The 21,567-nt window shown below is 45.5% G+C and overlaps 1 protein-coding gene across 1 annotated transcript in view; it reads left to right on the forward strand.

Moving 5' to 3' along the window:
* LOC144767862 (uncharacterized) overlaps positions 1–21,567 on the forward strand; it is an 82,440-nt gene that overhangs the window by 16,504 nt on the left and 44,369 nt on the right. Inside the window, exon 2 of the mRNA XM_078651224.1 lies at positions 899–2,514. Coding sequence (XP_078507350.1) covers positions 930–2,514 — 1,585 coding nt within the window. The 5' untranslated portion in view covers positions 899–929. The remainder of the gene's footprint in view (positions 1–898; positions 2,515–21,567) is intronic.

A 21,567-nucleotide genomic window follows, 5' to 3' on the forward strand; every position in this document is an offset into this window, starting at 1 on the left:
ATTTAGATCGCATAATGCCAACCGTGTATGTAAGAATACCCAATATCACCATTCATGGACTACAAGTAATTCACTGCGACGCAGCTTGTGTACTACATCATCTTCAGAGGTGGGCACGCGCCACACCTATATTGAAATAACAAATCCCCTCTAAGACCCTCTGCCTCAGCTCTAAAGGGGTGAGAGGTCAAGCCCCTCACTTCATTGCAAACCAGGTGGAAATGCATACACCCGAACAAAAGCAGAGATCTCCTCGCTTGAATTTACTTTCTATTCCAAAATTACAGAGGATCAGATCAGGTGGACGCAGCTTTGGAACATGCTCCTTTCATCCAGAAAGCTGACAACCCACAAGCCTATTCAGACTAGATTCTTCCCTGGTCTGATTTGTTATCTCCTCTTTAATGTATTTCTGATTCAGTTCCAAGAAACCACAGGTTGAACATGCTCTCTATATATGCAATGACATAACAAGCGTTTTGTAGATACTGTAGTGGTTTGGTATGTCGGCGCGTGCTTCAGTTACTGAAGTGAATATTGCAAAAGAGAACTGTACAGTGCAAGTGAGAATGATAGTGCACTCTGGTCTGCTAGGGTGCTATAAACCTTTCATTGCTGCAAGGCAGTTAGAATATTCTCTTTTTTGTGGTTGCACAGTGCACAATTTGAGCAGACCAAGGAACAGACATAGTGTTGACAACACATTTCAAATCCTTGCCTTTCATAATATATGAACTAAGTTGCGGGTATTGTGACATTTTAATGATTCATTTTTTTCTGGTTTTAGAAATGAGCGATGTTCTCTGATCACACTGGGGTTGGTGAGACAGGAAGGAGTATTTTGACCCAACTGTCCTGTGATAATGTGTTGTCTTTTCTCTTTTCCTCTCCTCTGCAGACACTTGAGACTTGAACTTCAATTAACCGGAATGGGGAGAAGACGGGCTCCAGGAAAGAAAGTGACAGCGCAGTGTTCACGTGAATCCGTAAGAGCCACAGTCCCATCTTTACGTCTTCATGATGTCTCAGCTTCAAGATCTCGAAAAGATACTCAGAGGGACAATGAGTTGGAACCGCTTTTGGAGGACCTGCCCCACATTATCCTTCTATCCATGCTGGAGGAGTTGGAAGCAAAACTGGATAACTTGATGAATACTGTGGAGGACGTACCTTCTAGAGTCGCTGGGCTGATTAAGAAAATCTGGATAGAAAAGTATCAAGGTTATCTAGATAATGGTGCAGTGTCTTTGGAGATGGTCTGTCCGGCGAGCATTAGAGATTGTGCTGTTAGCCGGTCTCCTGCGACACCTCAACTGGACAGGTCAGAGGAACAGAGCTTGTGTCTTCAGCCGGTGTTCTCTGATGGGCATGCACCAAAGCAGGAGTGTACGCTCTCCTCGCCAACTGAGGTTCAAGTGCGTCCAGAGGAGCCAAACCTTTGTCTACAGCCAGTGTTTCCAGATCGACGTGACCCACGGGAGGACCAGTGCTTGCAGCCTGGGTTTCCAGATAGAAATGGAGTGCAGCAGGATTGTCCTCTATCCCGGTGCCCTCAGACAGATCCTCCATGCAGATCACAGGAGGCAAAGCTGTGTCTTCACTCGGAATCTGTTGATGGGCAGAGACCAGAGCAAGAACAGAGCGTACAGATGGCGTTCCCAGAAGAGTTGGAGCCAGATGAGCCCCTGAAGCAAGAACCATCTCCATTATGTGATAATAGCTGGGACCAACAACAGAACCTCTGCCCACACCCACTATTTCCTGAAGGACACAAACCACAGCAAAACCACTGTATACAACCCACGCTACCAGATGGGAATGTACCTGATGATCCCTTGGAGGAAGAATTGATGTGTTCTGATTTCCAAGATCGCCAGGAGAACCAGTGCCTACAACCCCTGTCACCTGATGGGATGTCATCAGACGAACAATTAGAGTCTGGGCTATTGTCCTTTGATGATTTGGGGTCACAACAAACCCAGTGCCTACAGCAACACCTATGCTTGAAGCAGGAACTTCCTTATGTGCAGGATCCAATCGTGAACTATGAGCTGGAATCTATGCGCCCTGAAGCACAGGAACCAGACAAACATGACAATCTAGACCCGGCCTATACTGATGCACATGGTTCAGATCAGAATTACAAGCTAGAACCAATGCACACTGCGGCACAGGACCGAGAGCTAGAGTCAGTGCTTCCTGAAGCACAGGAACAAGATCAGAACGACGAGCTCGAACAGACCTGTGCAGATGCACATGGTTCAGATCAAAAGTACAAGCTAGAACCTCCCTGTACTGATGCAGAGGATTCAGATCAGAACTACATACTCGAACCACTGCACCCTGAATCACAGCATCAACATCAGAACTGCAAGGCAGAACTGCTCTTTCCTGATGAGCGGGGTCAGTGTGTGCCTCCATCATTCCTAGGACTGGATACAAATACTGCAGATGAAGACTCAATGGAGAGAGGAAATACAAAATCACATTTATTGCTGTTCGAAGCTACCCCAGGTATGTGTTTCACTATAAATGGTCTCTCGGAGTGCATACTAACACATGTAACCTCTTCAAAATGCGTGAGGGCAGATTTGAGAAAGTCTCTGAAGGGAGGATTATGGTTTGGAATGAACCCACTGAACGATACTGACCCCCAGCCTCAACAGCAGGGCTGACCAGGGATGTTGTTGTCACTGCAGAGTTCTCCAGGAGTGCACACCACCTCATGATAGACAGATACACAAAGGTTTTGGAACTCTGAGGTGACTTGCAATAATCGTATTATATGCACCAGGTGGTACTTTATCCCGTATAATACATGGTCACACCATCACCTTTCCCTCAAACCTTGGTGCGTAGCTCCTATATATGCAGCAAACATGAAGAATGAACTTAAAACCTCTTGTGCAAAAGTAAAAATAAAAAATGTTAGATATTTGTTGCAAAAAGATGTTAGAAACAGTTCAATAAATGTCCATTGAAAAAAAAAAGCTGCAGTAGCTCGGAATGTGTAGAAACATGCAGAAAGATTCCACCCTTTCTTTATCTAAGGAAACTAATAAACATATTCCCTCTGCTTCTCATAGTAAGCTAGTAACATACAGCAGAAGTAATAAAAGCAAAGTTCTGTTTGTTGCTTTAAACAGCTGCTTTAATTATGCTTCGTGACTTGACCTTCTTTTCACATCAGCTGCTGGCGCTGGCAGCAGGCATTGTGCCCACAGAACTCGACTGTAATAACTTAGAAAAGCTGAGTTCTGACGTCTTTTCTTCATAATCACTAACTTGGTGCATCACAAATTCCTGATTGTAAAGAAATTAGAGGCCGCCATTTATACAGGGATTACAGAATCCCATGTAATATAATTATATATATACACATATAATAACTTTGGTACAGTTAAATGAATCTGCACAAAACTATTTGGGATTTGCATGGCTAGTTTCATGCAGTGTTTTTTTGTGGTCTTCAAATTAAGCCACTAGTCATTTAAGATGGAGCTAGCTGGACCTTTAGCCCATGAATGGTCCGTGCATCTGGACTCGTGGACCCAAATGTAAAAATATATTGGATCCGATTGGATGAGGGAGCTTTTTCACCCATCCGTTTCGGATACGTAAACCCAAAGTTGGGTCTGTGGAACTGAAGCTCCCTGATTGGCTGGCTACATCTTGAACCATTACATGATGAAGAGACTTGTTCCCCGGATTCTGTAAAAATACTAAAGAAGCCATAAAGAGCCGTGGTGCCGTCCTGTCTCTCCCTGGCACAGGGGCTGCCTAATGTTAAAATGTAGAAAGAAATTGCTGATTTTGAACAGAGGTTGGATTCCACATCATGACCCTTGAGGTCCGCAAACCTTAGGCAGGTGTCTGAGCAGGCACAGTAATTGTCCTTGTACCCTGGTGGACATTTGTGATGTTCGGAGACCTGCTGCTCGGTCTGAAACCCTATCGATATCCAATAAGGATACACACGTTTGCAAGGGTCCGAGAACCCCAAGAAAGTGTCTGGGAACCCTTAAAAATAAAAAATATAGAAACATAAGCCAGGCCCTTTAGGGAATCCCCTGCTGTGCCCAGGCACAGTTGAACACCTGTGCCTGCTTGGAGTTGGCTGTAGGGAACTGTTGCATGTGAATATGATGAAAAAAACACCCACTGAAAACAAGCACTGTCAAAACAAATAGGTGTTTCCTATCCGAAAGCTATTGGCTTTGGCAACGAGTTTTAGCCATTATGTACACCAGTGTGACTGCTGTTCGACATGGCTAAAAGTTAGTGGCATGAGGTTGGTGGGGTAGTTAGAAGGGGGATAGATTGGGGTAGAGTGGAATGGGGTAGATTGGAGTCAAGTGGGGTAGATTGAATTGAGGTAGATTTGGGTGGAGTGGAGTAGATTGAGGTGGAGTAGGATGGATCGGGGTGGATTGGAGTGGGGTAGATTGGGAAAGAGTGGGGTGGAATGAGGTAGATTGGAGTAGAGTGGAGAAGACTGGAGTGGAGTAGATTAGACTGCAGTATATTGGGGTAGTTTGGATTGCGGTACATTTGACTGGAGTAGAATGGAGTGGAGTTATATAGAATGGTTTAGGGTAGATTGGGTTGGGGTGGGGTAGAGTGTGGTGGAATTGATGGGAGTAGAATTGAGTGGGGTATGTTGGATGGGGTAGATTGGGATAGGTAAATTTAGGATGGAGTGGTGTAGGGTAGATTGGAGTAGGGTGGAGTGGATTAGATTCGACTGGAATGAGGTAGGTTTGGGTAGAGTTGGGTGGAGTAGAATTGGTTAGATTGGAGTGGAGTTTTGTGGGGTAGATTAGGATGGAGTGGAATGGGGTAGATTGGATGAAGTGGAGAGGGATAGATTGGGTGGAGTGGGGTAGATTACAGTGGAGTGCAGTAGATTATGGTAGATTGGAGTTGGATAGATTGTGGTAGTTTGGAGTGGGTAGATTGTGGTAGGAGTGTAGATGAGTTGGATAGATTGCAGTTGGATAAATTGAAATGGAGTTGGGTAAATTGGACTGAAGTAGAGTGAGGTAGATTGGGGTGAAGTCAGTTAGATTGGAGTAGATTAGAGTTGGGGTAGATTGAAGTGGAGTGGGGTAGACTGGGGTATATTGGAGCAGAGTGGGGTAAATCTGAGTGGAGTGGGGTAGTTTTGAGCTGGATGGGGTAGATTGAGTTAGAGTGGGGTAGATTGCGGTGGGTAAATTGGTAATGGATAGATTGGAATGGGTTGAATTGGAGGTGGATGGATTGGGGTACTTTGGAGTAGAGTGGGATAAATTTGAGTGGAGTGGTGTAGACTGGGGTATATTGGAGCAGAGTGGTGTAAATCAGAGTGGAGTGCGGTAGATTGGGGTGGAGTCGGGTAGATTGGGTTAAATTGAGTGTATTAGGGTAGATTGGAGTGGAATAGGGTAGATTGAGTTAGAGTGGGGTAGATTGCGGTGGGTAAATTGGGAATGGATAGATTGGAATGGGGTGAATTGGAGTGGGATGGATTGGGGTACTTTTGAGTGGAGTGGGGTGGATTGGAGTGGAGTGGGGTGGATTGGAGTGGGGTAAGTGGTGTGGAGTAGAGGAGCCTTTATTGCATTTTTAAAATTGTATATTTGCACTTTGACTCTGTTGCTGATTTTAATAGCACGCAGAGTTCATTTTAAAAATTGTATTTTGCACATTGCATTTGTAGCCTGCCACAGTCACTCTTACCTGTTTCCTTCTCCCCTCGTGGCCCCGTTCCGCCCCGGCTTGTGCCGTTTGCGCGGAGGGTCAGTCCGAGGAGCAGTCACTTTGTGTTCGTGACACCACTTCCGCCCTGCACAGAAGCCCCGCAGGTTAGCGGTCTAGTGCTGCCGAGCCCTTTTGTTATTTAACTTCCTCTTTGCTCCCGGCCTCAGTTACATACACGGCGACCTAGGCTGTGGTAGCAGGCTGTCGGAAATCTTGCTGCTGACCAAATAGCACGCACTTTATTGCATTTTTAAAATTGTATATTTGCACTTTGACTCTGTTGCTGATTTTAATAGCACGCAGAGTTCATTTTAAAAATTGTATTTTGCACATTGCATTTGTAGCCTGCCACAGTCACTCTTACCTGTTTCCTTCTCCCCTCGTGGCCCCGTTCCGCCCCGGCTTGTGCCGTTTGCGCGGAGGGTCAGTCCGAGGAGCAGTCACTTTGTGTTCGTGACACCACTTCCGCCCTGCACAGAAGCCCCGCAGGTTAGCGGTCTAGTACTCCCTCCCCCTTCAGTACTTAATGACGGCATGGAGGAAGCGCAGCGGACGAGCGCAGCGGGAGCGCCGACTTTGCGCCGAAGTCGCGCTTAAGTCAAGCCCGTCTGCGCGCGGCCGACCGGGCCTAGGGCCTCGTCGTAATGCCCATTTTTATTCTTATTCCTCGGACGATCTCATGAGACTCAAATCTTTTGGACCCATTCCTGCCCGTGCCGTTAAAGCGGCTCTGGCATGCGATATCCTGGCTCCATCAGATTCTCTGCAACAGGTCTGCTCCCTTGACCCTTCCCCCCTGGCTCCCCAGACATCCTCGTCCCTATCGATTTATTACCTCAACACCCGCTCCCTTATTCGTCATCAGCTTGAGCTCTTTCAATTGTTGCATCAGAGTTCAATTGATGTCCTTCTGTTAACTGTAACTTGGATTAACGAAGATTACGCCCCCGACATCTTGGCAGCTATCCCCACGGGATATTACATCATTCACGCTAACCGACCTGCTGGGAAGTCAGGTGGCGGGGTAGCGGCAATAATCCGCTATGAATATACCTTTTCCGAGATTACGGTAATTCCCATCCCTAAAATCGACTATTTGGCAATAAAATTTATTTCCCCTAAATCGTCCTTCATTTGTGTTCTTGTTTATAGGCCCCCCCATCATATGCCTCTGTTTCCCCAACTCTTTAGCGACGCCATCGCTCCGCTTGTAATTAACCATGCCAACATTTTGGTAATCGGTGATTTTAATTATTGGCCTTTTGATGCCCATGAAAGCAACACGTCAGTTGAATTCTCCGAACTTCTAAAAACCATGAACCTCTCTCAACACATCAATATCCCCACTCATCGGTTGGGTCATATCCTTGACCAAGTCTGGACCTCTAACTTAGACATCTCCCCTCCTTCAGTTGTTCCTTGCTCCTGGTCAGACCATTATTTCATTTCGTTTCAGCTACCCCTTCACACTTTGTGCCCTCCACTTCGCATTAAAAATCTGTCAGCTCGCAACTGGAAAAGGGCCAATCTGCTTGACTTTCACGAGTCGCTGGTCTCTACTGCTCCGGAGTTGTATACTTCACTTGAGAATCAGGCTGATAATCTCAATGATTGGCTACACCAGGCCAGCGATAAAGTAGCCCCTTTTAAGAAAATAAAAACCAAGCGCCCCCATGATGCTCAATGTTGGTTTTCTGACCAACTTAAAGCAGCCAAACTTGCGCTCAGGCAATCGGAGCGCCGATGGCGGCGCCATTACGATCCTCAGCTTAAGCTCGTTTACATGGAGACTCTAAAAACCTATAAAGTATCCATCCTAGCAGCCAAGACGGCATTTTTCTCTCAAAATTTTTTAAAGTCTAATAATAAATCGAAGGATATTTTTTCAATCGTGAATGAGCTGTCCCGCCCAGACAGAGTCACCCCCCAACCTTTACCTACCCAAACACTCTGTGATTCGCTCAACACCTATTTTTCAGAGAAAATAACAATAATCAAAAACAACATACCGATTCCGGCCTCTTCCATTTCTCCCCCTCTCCCCCCTACCAACACTAGTACCTTGACGGAGTTTCCACCCATTTCGCATCAAGAGTTTGTCTCTCTCCTCCACAAAGTCAGCTCTGGCGCCCCCAGTGACTGCTGTCCTCCGCAAGTCTTGAAAGAGGCTTTTCTAGCATGCCCAGGTCCCCCACTAGCATTGTTAAACAACTCTCTTGCCTCTGGGGAGGTTCCATCTTCCTTCAAGCAAGCTGCAGTCCTACCGATTCTAAAAAAAACAAATGCTGACCCTACCCTACTTAGTAATTACAGACCCATCTCCCTCCTTCCATATTTAGGAAAGATCTTGGAGACTTATGTCACCCGCTGCTTGAGCTCGTTTGTAGAGACATCCTCTTTCTTGGATCCTCAACAAGCAGGTTTTAGACCCCTCCACTCCACCGAGGCGGTCATAGTAGCAGTCATGGACACTCTCAGGAAGGGTGCTGATAACAACATCTCTCAAGCCCTTGTCCTACTGGATCTCTCAGCGGCATTCGACACGGTCGATCATACTATTTTGATCGACCGTGTCCATAACGCTGGCATTCAGGGAGTGGCCCTTGACTGGCTCAGATCTTTCCTTCATCAGCGTTCTCAATCTGTTCATCTTTCCACTTTTTCCGCTCCTTACACTTCCCTTCCCTGTGGTGTACCCCAGGGTTCTGCTCTTTCCCCTCTCTTGTTTAATTTGTATCTCCAGCCACTTTTAGCCTCCCTTCGAAACGCCCCAGTCACAATCCTTAATTATGCTGATGACCTTCAGTTAATTTTCCCCATCACTTCTCATCCGTCTTCCCGCATCGATTTTCAGTCCACTATGCTGTCCATTGCGGAGTGGATGTATCACAGTCATTTAAAGTTAAATCCTACAAAAACAGAGCTTGTCCTGGTAGGAGGACCCTCGCATCCTTGGAATGCCACCTTCTGGCCCACCACTTTGGGGTCAGCACCCACTCCGGTGAGCTCTGTCAAAAGCCTGGGGGTGATCATCTCCAATGATCTCTCCATGAAGCCGCACATTAACGCGGTGACATCTGCCTGTTTTTTTCACCTCAGGCGAATTCGCAAGATCAGCCGTTTCCTTACTAAAGAAGCATTAATTCAAGTTGTCATCGCGCTCATAACTTCCAGGCTTGACTATGCTAATGGCCTGTATGCTGGAATCCCCGCCTGTCACCTCCACCGACCTCAGCTGGTGCAGAATCAGGCTGCCCAGCTGATCTTCCGTCTGCCCAAATATGAACATGTCACCCCCCTTCTCCGTTCCCTTCACTGGCTCCCCGTTTCGAAGCGCTGCACTTTCAAACTAGCATGCACCACCTTTAAGGCACTTTCGAACGCAGCCCCTCTGTTCATATCCTCAACTCTGTCTCGTCACATCCCTTCTCGAGCTCTCCGCTCTGCGTCACTCAACCTTCTGGATGTCCCCCGATTTAAAAGGAAAAAACATGGTGGTCTGAGTTTTTCGGTCTTGGCCCCATCGACCTGGAATTCCTTGCCGCCTTTTCTTCGTTTCTGCCCTAAATATGAGCTGTTTCAAAAATCTTTAAAAACTCTGCTTTTTCAAGCTGCTTTCGACTAACTCCCCTCCCTAGGTCACTGGTTACTGTTTTGAGCGCCAAGAAACCTATGGTGATAGCGCGCGGTACAAATAATTTTAATAGAATTTAATAGAATAGAGGAGCATGGAGTGGAGTGTTGTTTCATGGAGTGAGTGGCATAGATTGGAGTGGAGTGGTGTGGAGATGAGTGGCGTAGTGTGGAGTATACTTGGTGTGGTAGCACACTGCCATTACAGACAACACATTTTCAATTGAAATGGTCATTACATTTACACCGAAATATGGTTTTACTGCACATCAATGATAATGTTTGCAAATGTCATCCCCTAGTGTATTAATGTGTTTCAATCTTATTCAAATAATGTGCTTCATTTGTACTAATTCTGATATATTCTGAAACATCAGCACAGTTCTTTTCTTTAGGTCTTGCCGCAAAAGCGCTTAACTTTGTGGGCTTACTGCCCACTCATTGCTTTTTATTTGTTTCTTTGAATCTCCTTTAAACAGCCTTGCTTCCCAATGGCTAATCTTTCCTACTTGTCCCTCCTTTTTGTAGATTGTTCCCTCCCACGGAGCACCGTCCCGTTACTTGTGTCTTTGCAATGGTCCCATATTATCAACTGCTTTAGAACTTTTTCTTTTTTCTTTGTCTAAGAGCACTTCATATGAGCACTTTTTTTACCCGCTCCAAGCTTTTTTGTAAACGGCTGTAATTCTTGTTCATATCTCGTCACATTTGCTGTTCATTCACAGACCGAGTTCAAATGCCTGTTCTTTCTCTGACTTCAAAGTAAGAGAGCCAGTTCCTCACCATCTCACTCATCGCTGCTTGCCCCTTCTTGCTTGTTATTAACAAAAGCAAATTACTTCATTTTCTTGTCTTCCCCACCTCCCCTTCGCATAATGGTAGCAGCCTTTTCAACTAAAGTGCTCATGTCTACTGCTGCCGACCAGAAACTTCACTGTCGGCTGTAAAGTTGGCACCTAAGGTACTGGAAGGACGGCTTGTGGTGGAGGGGACATTGGCATGTACAGAGGGCCATGCCATTGAAGCATCTTCTGGCAGCTTTCACCAGCAGCATCATGACGCGACCCTGCCCCATCTGTACAACGTGTCCGGGCCGAAAGCAGTATAGGATAATAGCTATATATTCTGTAACCAGTTGCTTGCTGCGTACAATCCACTGTACTAAATGATATGAGGTATTCTTAGTACATGTATTTCTAAAATGTCAATTGTTGTAATATTTAGGACACATACTATTGTAATGCAAGTTGATCTCTAGTAATGTTTAGGACATGTATTATTTGTAAAGTAGAAATGCTTTCCACTTAAAATTGAATATATATACTTGGTAGTTTGTTTAATGGACTAATCAAACCCAATGTCAGAAGTACAGTGCTATAGAATTGTGAAGCACTCTGATACCCAGTTGGGTCACGTTTGCGCTATATAAAACACTGAATTAATAAATAAATAACACACCTGAGTGCGGGGAGATCCCCCCCACACGCACCTGGTGCCTGCTGTGAAGAAGGTGTGTGAGGGCTGAAAATTTACATTCATGCCCTGCAATGCCAGCACCCTCGATGCTGCCTGCGTGGTGGCCATATTGAAGCAGAAAACCAGAGGACATCTCAGGCATTTACACCCAATACTGTGAAAGACAGCAAGCCCGTAGGCTGATTTGGAAATTATTGGGCACTTTGCTAGTGGTATCTTCAGGAAAATAATCAAATACCGGCGACGAGGCCAAACTACTTTTCAAAAATAACCTACTCACATTGGGGAGAGACTTCTCAGGCTCTGATTGTGGGCTGGGATTCCCTGAAACAGAGAGCAACCATTTGTAGCTTCTTATCAGACTACTAGTCCCCTTTCCCGGCGTTCTGAAAAAAATGTAATATCAGCATTTTTAGGTGCAGCACCTAAGGAGCTTATTGATGGCACAGTAATAACTCTCTGTTCCCGGCATTCTATTTTCATTAATCATATCCACCACATTTGAACTCTTTGTAACCCGGCAAAATGCAGTAGGATATTTCTTTTTCAACTGATGGTGTGGGACACTGCTAAAAGTCATTTGCAAAGTCAGTAGGTTTGCAAGGCAAGACCAATTGGCTTTGCCAGTGCTTGTTTTTTGGTTGTGTGCTAGGAAAACCATCTTACACCTTCTCCTCTTGTGTGGATACTCAGCAGAATTGTCACATACATTTTCTCATTTTGAAGTCATTGGAAGAAAAGTAAACACCAAGCTTTCTCAAAGAGAGAGCTTGACATTTGACCTCTGTCTTTGAATGCACAGCAAATGTGACCAGATAAAAACAAGATTTAACGGCCTTTTTAAAGAAAGCGTGTTTGTGGGACGGATGTGAATTACAAACCACAAATCCCATGGTAAGGAATGGGTGGAATGTATTCCCACTGATGCTTCCTGAATATCATATCCAAGAAATGGGGTGTGGAAATCGCACACGAGTTAAATGAAGATGGAATCAGTTCATAAGTTGGGTGGTGCATAGAAGTAAAACCCCCTGTGCTGAGGGTTGGAGAATTGCGTGATAAGCGATGTTTCCCTCGGGAGCAGCGTCCCTTCAGTGCACTTGGAAGAACGCGTTCTTTAATTGCTTTAATAAAAATTTCTTGAAATCAATTCTTGTGTAATCTTTTTATTCTTTTTCTTAGCTTTTCAATATTTTTCATATTCCACATTATTCATTCATAATGTATTCTCTCTTGTCAGCCCAATGCATTTCGGGCGTTCACCCTTCGTCAGGGGACTTAATTCTGAAAGCAACCAAGTGAGGCACACATTTAATATGTACAAGTACATATGCTTATAATTGCAAATTAACATCATGCATTAAATCATGTTTATCGATTTTATCATGCAAAAAACGAATATCAGGTTGGATTTTAGTTAACAAATGAATCTCGGTGGAAAGAAACAAAAGAGGAAATGTTAGAATGAAGGAAATTGAAGGAGGGATAAGGTAGCCAGTTCACTGAAAGAGTGCAGAATGAGAACATAGTTATCCCGGCTAGATACACCCAGGTGTATATGAACGTTATACGCTTGTGATTGTCAAAACAATGTGACTCATGCGTATGCATATGGAGTAGACCAAGTGAATCCCTTGGGTCTGACCTGTTGCTGTTGCGTAAGGATACGTTCAATGCCGTATGTAGAGCGTAGATGGAGTCTATAAAAGATGTAAAATCGTGATAAGAATAATACAATGAAATAACCTGATCGCAGGGGTCGGGTGTTTTAACGCGTGGAACGGCTTTGGTGCTTACCGCGGGTTCTTGACGATGTGGCGTTTAATCCTCTCCGCACGAATGTGTGAAGACGGAGTGTTGAACGGCCGACGCTGTAATGTAAGTGACTCTGACATGTGTGTTGGATTCTGATTAGGGCAGCGCTCGGTCATGTGACCAGAGAAATGCGTAATCCTTTCCGCTAGGCGGAAAAGCGGTCATAAGGGCTGTTGCTACGGTGACCGCGTTTTTTGAGCGTGAAACTTTATCCTTCTACCTATGTTTGGTACTCGTTTATAACATGCACACATCACTTTTCTCTTGTATCACACTGTTTGCTACCTCTTACATTTTGTTTGCTTTCGATTCTTGCACAAGTGCCACCATTGCCTACTGAATGTTTGTTTTTTGTTTGAGTGTCCTCCATTTATTGACGCTTTTGTAACCTGCACACATGTCACTTTTTCCTCCTGTGATTGCACCGTTTGCTACCTCTTGTATTTTGTTGGCTCACGATTGTCTCTTTTGCCTCATGTAATGTAACTTTTGCTTTTGTAATTTGTTCACTTGTAATGTTCTCATGTATCAGTTCTGTTCCTATTGTGAAGCACTCTGACACCTTCGGGTAAAGTCCGCGCTATATAAAAATGCATAAATAAGTAAATAAATAAATAAATCATTCAGAAATGAAGATGTGGGATCACATGTTAGAACCTAATGTGTGCAGGAATACAAAGAGGGAAAAAGTGGTAATCGAATGTAATGGGAACGGTAGAGGCAAAAGACTTAAAAGTGAACACCAAGGGTAATAAACATGGTTGTAAACACAATTGGATGAAAACAAATTAAATAAAGCTTGGTCTCTGTTGTCGTCGGCGGGCATAAATGTCAGCCCAATTGTATACTTCTCCGGTGCGATAATCAGTGGTATCTCTCTTAAATTTCCTTAGTTTGCGTTCGTTGATTTCTTTAGTGTATGCGTCCAATTGGGTATTAATGTCTTTGAGAGCAAACTAAGGAAATTTAAGAGAGATACCACTGATTATCGCACTGGAGAAGTATAAAGTTGGGCTGACATTTATGCCCGCCGACGACAACAGAGACCAACTCATGACAGGTCATCAGATGATACTTCCTCCGATGACTCATAGCATCACAGAAAAGGTCCCATATTTCAAAGAAAAGAAACACAGGCCCAGGGTGGCACACTCACGGAAGAGAATCGAAGACAACAACCAACGATACCTTTTTTAGAGAGAGGCCGAGGACCCCAGGAAGAACCAGGAGGGGCAGGAACAGGAGCAAAAACAGGACTCTCAACAGAACCAGTCTCCAAAAACACGAGGAGTCACAGAACTTAAAAATCAATATATCCAAACACGAAATAACAAGATTCCAAACACACAATCATTACAAAAAGGAACATCTTTTGTCCCCACGAATCATTCCAACATCCTAGAGATACAAGTTTGCGTTTACAAATTCTTAAGGAGTTTGCGCCTCAGACTTTTTTTTACTAACATCATTGAGAGACCGAACCAAGAGGAAACAAAGAAACCGGATATACTTATGGGACTCAGAAATCTGAGCAGATTTCAACCCCCCGTCAGTCATAAAGTACTTGATGCATTTGAAACAGTAGTAGGCCAGGATATCATCAAGATCTTTAAATCTACAAGAAACAAAAACACCAACATGATACAAAAAGAGAGACAGGTAATTCAAACCCTAGCGAACAATAAAGACATCACGATACGCCAAGCAGACAAGGGCGGCGCCCTAATAATCATGGACACCGAGTTTTACGAGAAAAATGTAATGGAACACATCAATGACAAGGATTCTTACATGCGATTGGAGAACGATCCGACCAAGGAATTAGTTAAAAGCCTAACCAAAATCATCGACACCGCCATCGACACAGGCGTCATTACCAGCAAGGACAAAGAATTCTTGGTGAAACAAAACCCATCCATTCCATATATTTATATGATCCCTAAAATCCACAAAAATCCAACCACTCCTCCATTCCATCCAATCGTGTCTACCATCAATTCCATCCATGAACCGGTGGGCAAATTCATCTATAAGCACTTACAACCATTAGTCCAAAAGATACCCACCTACATTAAAGATACCGCCCAGTTTTTTAACATTCTGGAAGAACATAAAACATCATTCACCACCAATATGATCTTAAGCACCATTGATGTCAAGGCATTATACACCTCCATCCCTCACAATCTGGGTCTAACAGCGATTGAAAATGCACTGCTTAACAGCGACAAGGAGGAAAACCTGAAATTATTACTGATGGAACTGATGCACTTCACGCTGTTTCACAGCTACCTCCAATGGGAAAATCAATTCTACGCTCAATGTTCAGGTACATCCATGGGAAATTGTGCGGCCCCATCGTCAGCCAATATTTTCATGCACCAATTCGAAACTGAACATATACTAAGCACACGGAGTGGTAAGACAACCTCATCCTATATAAACGTTAAATCGACAACATTTTCATCTTATGGAAGGGATCAACCGTCGAGTTACAAACAGCAATTCAAAATCTCAACAATGTCAATGACCGAATTCAATTTACATCCAACATCAGTGACCCACAGCTATCTTTCTTGGATGTCCTGGTCACCAACAACCAGGGCCTATTACAAACCAGCGTATACCAGAAACCAACCGACAGAAATAACCTCCTTCATTTTCACAGTTTCCATCCTCCATCACTCAAAAAACATTTACCGTTTTCCCAATTACTTCGAATCTAGCGAATCGCCTCCTCTCAAGAAATCTATGAACAACAGAAAATTACCACCATTCAAAAATTCAAAGACAGAGGGTATCCTGAAACCACGTTGCATCAGGCCATTGACAGAACACAGGGAATACATAGAGATCAACTGCTACGACCATCCCATGCAAAGGACGAACAGAGGGCTGTATTTGTATCCAAATACTCCACCAGAAGCCAATACATCAAAAAAGCAATTCTAAAACATTGGCCATTACTAGCATCGGAGGAAGACTTCAATGGCATATTTTCATTAAACCCAAGATTTGCCTATGAAAGAACTAAAAACATCAAGGAACTATCAAACTATACGATTAATGTTCCCGCGAAAGAATTTAAAGGAACATTACCGTGTCATAACTGTGGTAATTGCAATTCCATCATTAAAGGCAATGAAATTACTCACCCACTACATGGGACCAAAATCAAACTCAATACGAATGGAACATGTGATAGCACCAACTTGGTGTATATGTTAAAATGCCCGTGTGGCCTCATAACGTGGGAAAAAACGCAAGAAAAATAAAAACACGAATAGTGGAACATAAAAGTAACATTCGTTTAAAATCAACAAAATCCACAGTGGCCGCCCATTTTAATGAATACAATCACAACCCCAGTCAACTACGTTATTGCATCCTAGAAATGGTACTAATATTACCTGGAAGTGACAATAGCCAGTACCTACTCAGAAGAGAACTGTACTGGATACACCGGTTGTCTTCAGTACAGCCTAAAGGACTCAATGAACGTTTGGAATTTAGTTGCCATTTATAAATGAACTCCGGAGTTAGCAGTTATTGAACTATAGTGTTTTCATCAAACTTGTCTTTATTTAATTTGTTTTCATCCAATTGTGTTTACAACCATGTTTATTGCCCTTGGTGTTCACTTTTAAGTCTTTTGCCTTTACCGTTCCCATTACATTCGACTACCACTTTTTCCCTCTTTGTATTTGTGAGAAGTTGGCCTGATAGGTGATGTTTCCAATTCTGGAACCACCGGTTATCAGACCAAACAATCCCTTATGGTGTCTGGTTGGAAGTCAACCTTGTTAGACAAGCTATCCTAGGGGTAGCATGGACTAAGCAGCCTAAAGGCTTAACTTAAGAGGTCGTGTTAAGCGAGCTGTTTTACCACATACAATCCTGTAATATCAAATGAAAGGACACCACACAAGTATATATTATAAAAATATATGTATTTATTACTAAAAACATCCCCAGTATTCTTTATGAATAAAGGGGCACAAGCGTTAAATCAAAAGCACAGTTTAAACATACAAAGTTGCACAATTATGGATGAGGGCGGGGGGCCACTCAAACCATATACTAAACAAGTGGTATAAGAGATACCAATCGAACAGTGGTTAGGCCTAGGGCCTAGGGAATCGCTGGGAGCAGTCGGGACAAGCAATGCTGAAGTCGGGAGAGGCCCACGGGATTCGGGTGCAGTGCGGAAAGCGCACGCATGCACCAAGGTTAACCAATGGTGCGTAAAAGTTGTAAAGTTAAAGTTTAAGGACACTTCCGCTGAACCTAGAGGAACAAAACTTAAGACACAGACCCTAGAGATGTGTACCAGTGTGGGAACAACGGCGGAGCAAAGTTACCTCACCCACAGGAAGCGGGTGCACAGGGTCGAAGTTGAGTCGGGTTTCGTCACGCAGGCTCTTGGTGCTTGAAGCTGAAAGGGGCTGCAGGCGGGGTGAAAGAGAAGTGTCCGGTGGAGTCCAAGGGTGGTCTCAAGTCGAAAAGTACCTGAAAGCAGAGGGGACAGAGTCTGGGTCACTCAGCAGTGACCAGGGTGGAACCAGGACGGAACCAGGCAATGTCGGGCGCAATCAGGTCGTCGTCGAGGAGCTTCTCTCCGCTGTCACTTGGGCTCTGGGGCATCTACGATGTCCAGGAGCAGGTCACGATCTGTCCCACGCAGGCTCTCGCCGGCGGCGCTGTCGGCTTCAAGATTGGAGCAAACAACACTTGGCAAAAGCAATCCACGCGGAACCGGGAGATTGCTTCTCACTCGAACCAGGAGGGTCAGAGTGGGGGCTCCTTTTCAGGGGAGCTGGTGCAGATCTGGAGCAACCAGATTCGCAGGTCGAATTTCAAGTCTCGTTGGCACAGGGGCCACTAGCTGGCTGGCAAGTGACCGGGCCAACGCGTTGAGCCAAAAGAAGCAGAAGGGCCCCACGCAGCACTCGTCGAGTGTGGAGGGCTGAACTTCGGTGCAAGTGTGGCTCAGGGTTGGGGCTTCTCAAACCCCGGTGTACAGCTTCGAGGGTCACTCGTGGGCTGCACGGTCAGCGTCTCGTGGTCTTTCCAAGATGGCGTGCCCCACGCTTCCGGTCGCCTCCACGGGTCTCAGCTCTGCAGGGACTGTGGATCGGGCTGTTGGAAGGCAGGCAAGCTTAATCTCGTCGATCTCTGTCGCTCGAGTTCCGGCGGGAACTGCGACAAAGCAGACGTCGATGACTGGATGGTGCCTGTTTGCACAGGGTGGTCACTCCTTGACCACAAGGGAGATTCTTCGGGCTTCTACGTCGAGTAGGATGTCGAAGGGTCCAGAGTTTCGTTTCTTATGTTTCATCAGGATAATCTGAAGTGCATTGGCACTGCTCCCACTCTTATTCGAATCTGGGGGGCTGGATTACCTGCTAGGTCCCCTCCTATGGGTGGGACCCAGGAAGGGGGTGGATACACCCCTTTCCTTTGATCCAGGCCGCCCTGGCACGAGGGCTGGAGTGCCCCAGAACCGGTTTGGCCGGATTATGCAAGGGGCAGCCTTGTGCTCCCCAGGCAGTGTCTGGTTTCTTTCAAACCTCCCCGCTACAATCCACTATCTCCTGTCTGAGGGGGTGTAGCACCTCCCTGCGACAGGAAACCCTTTGTCCAGGCCCCATTTGGCTGAGTTTCGGTCAGCTTCAGGGGGTCAGACTCGTGTCTGTGGCAGAGGCATCCATTTTGTGGATCCAAGGTCCTTTTAGAAATTAACTGCATTTAAGTAAAGTAACATGTCTTACCCCTCTAGAGGGGTGGAATGCTATCCCCGTCGCCAGAACTGCCGAGGGGATAGTATTCCAAATCGTATGACACCTTACACGACATGTTTTGATAAAGCCAAACCAAAGTTGCTATATAACCGCGAGGATTATAATGCACTTAAGAGTATATGGTATGGCATTATCCTGAAACAGCTTAGGGAGTTGTTCCCGACAGCTGCAGACCGGCTCAGCTCATGCTAGAGCTCCATCTCACATTAAACCACTCACTCTGCCCCCAGGATTGATGAGGCCTTCCATAGGAGTGGCTCACAGGTTAATATGTGTCCAGATATAGGTTTAGATATAGGTATACTATATCTAAGTAAGGGGTGATTACACCCCCTTACCCCAGCTGAGTGATCAGCCAGTTGTGTCAATTTAGAACCAGCCAGGGGTGGCAAAAGATATGCTGCAGCCCCTGGTAGGCCTTGGTGGCCCCTATGCCCTGGGCACCTATAGTGCATTATACAGGGGCTGACAAGGAGTCCATTTCCAATTGTGGTATGTGCCTATAGCACATGTATCATTAATTTAGTGAGAGAACAGCAGGCTGGGGGTCTGATCAGCAGGCCCACAGCCTCAGTAGTCGAAAACCAGTGAAGCAAAAAGCAAAAATTTGGGGTGACCATAGGATAGCAGACCCTACTCTCCTACACAACCCCCCCCCCCAAACGCAGGGACATTAAACTAACCTTGACCAGATAAGTCTTCATGTTCTAAGTGGAAGCACCTGGAGAGACCATCTGCATTACCATGGTCAGTCCCTGGGCGGTGCTCCACTGTAAAGTCCATCCCCTGTAGGGAAATGGACCACCTGAGCAGTTTGGGATTTTCACCCTTCATCTGATTGAGCCACAAGAGGGGCTTATGGTCTGTCTGAACTAGGAAGTGAGTTCCAAACAAGTAGGACCTCAACTTCTTCAGGGCCCAAACCACAGCAAAGGCCTCCCTCTCAATGGCTGACCAACGTTTCTCTCTGGGGGTCAGCCTTCTGCTAATAAAAGCAATGGGCTGGTCTTGACCATCTTGATTAAGTTGTGAGAGCACAGCTCCCACCCCCAACTCAGAAGCATCTGTCTGTACAATGAACTGTTTGGAGTAGTCAGGACTCTTCAGGATAGGTGCAGAGCACATGGCCTTCTTCAGGAAATCAAATGCCTTTTGACAGCTAACTGTCCACTGAACCTTTTTTGGCATCTTCTTGGATGTCAAGTCATTTAATGGTGTCACTATAGACCCATAGTTTTTCACAAGCTTTCTGTAATACCCAGTCAGGCCCAAGAAGTCTCTGACTTGTGTCTGGGTAACTGGAGGAGCCCAGTCCTGTATGGTCTGGATTTTGCTCTCCAGTGGTTGAACCTGACCCCCACCTACTAGGTGGCCCAGGTACACAACCTTACTCTGCCCTATCTGGCAATTAGTAGCCTTGATAGTTAGGCCTGCCTTTTGCAGAGCCCCCAAAAGCTTATTCAGGTGGATCAGGTGATCCTCCCAGGTGGAGCTAAAGACAGCAATATCATCTAGATATGCTGCACAAAAGTCATCCAACCCAACAAGGACTTGGTTCACCAACCTTTGGAAAGTGGCAGGTGCATTCTTCAAACCAAAGGGCATTACCACAAACTGATAATGTCCACTAGGGGTAGAGAATGCTGTTTTGGCTTTTGACTCCTCAGCTAGTCTGATTTGCCAGTAGCCAGCTGTCAGATCAAATGTGCTCAGAAACTTGGCAGAAGCCAATCTGTCAATGAGCTCATCTGCTCTTGGAATGGGGTGAGCATCTGTCCTAGTGACAGCATTGAGACCCCTGTAGTCCACGCAAAATCTAATTTCTCTCTTTCCATCTTGGGTATGAGGTTTTGGCACAAGGACTACTGGGCTGGCCCATGGGCTCTCTGATGGCTCAATCACTCCAAGCTCCAACATCTTTTGCACCTCAGCCTTGATGCAATCCCTGACATGGTCAGGTTGCCTGTAGATCTTATTCTTCACAGGCAGACTGTCACCAGTGTCCACCACATGGGTGCACCAGTCAGTCTGGCTGGGTGTGAGTGAAAACAAATACCTGTGGGCCTGCAAAACTTGTCTGCAGTCCATCTGTTGCTGGTCAGTGAGGCTGCCTGCCAAGGTTACTCCATCAACTGAACCATCATCAGGGTTCTGAGAAAGCAGGTCTGGGAGAGGGTCACTCTCTACCTCCTGATCCCCATCTGTGGCCATGAGCAAGCTCATGTCCTCCCTGTCCACAAATGCTTTCAAACGATTCACATGGATTACCCTGTGAGGGCTCCTAGGGGTTCCCAAGTCAACCAGATAGGTGACTTCTCCCTTTTTCTCAATGATAGGATAGGGTCCACTCCATTTGTCCTGGAGTGCTGCTGGGGCCACTGGCTCCAGTACCCACACCTTCTGTCCTGGTTGGAACTCTACCAGTACAGCCTTTTGGTTATGCCAAGCTTTTTGTAATTCTTGGCTGGCCTCCAGGTTTTTGGATGCTCTCTCCATGTATTCAGCCATCCTGGAGCGGAGACCAAGTACATAGTCCACAATGTCTAGTTTGGGCTTTTTGAGAGGTAACTCCCATCCTTCCTTCACCAAACACAATGGACCCCTCACAGGGTGGCCAAACAAAAGTTCAAAAGGGCTGTAGCCAACCCCCTTCTGTGGGACCTCTCTGTAAGCAAAGAGCAAGCAGGGTAAAAGAATGTCCCATTTCCGCCTAAGCTTCTCTGGTAATCCTTTTATCATTCCCTTCAGGGTCTTGTTGAATCTCTCCACAAGCCCATTGCACTGTGGGTGATAGGGTGTGGTAAACTTGTAGTTTACTCCACACTCCTTCCACATTGCCTTCAGATAGCTAGACATAAAGTTTGTGCCTCTATCTGAGAGTACCTCCTTTGGAAAGCCCACTCTTGAGAAAACTGCAATGAGGGCTTTTGCCACCACAGGTGCTGTGGTGGTCCTCAGGGGAATAGCCTCTGGATACCTGGTGGCATGATCCACTACCACCAGTATAAATCTGTTTCCAGATGCTGTTTGAGGATCCATGGGACCCACAATATCTATTCCAACTCTTTCAAAGGGTACCCCCACCACAGGTAGTGGTATG

Source organism: Lissotriton helveticus, chromosome 1_1, assembly GCF_964261635.1.
Source record: "Lissotriton helveticus chromosome 1_1, aLisHel1.1, whole genome shotgun sequence".
In the NCBI taxonomy this organism is placed as follows: domain Eukaryota; kingdom Metazoa; phylum Chordata; class Amphibia; order Caudata; family Salamandridae; genus Lissotriton; species Lissotriton helveticus.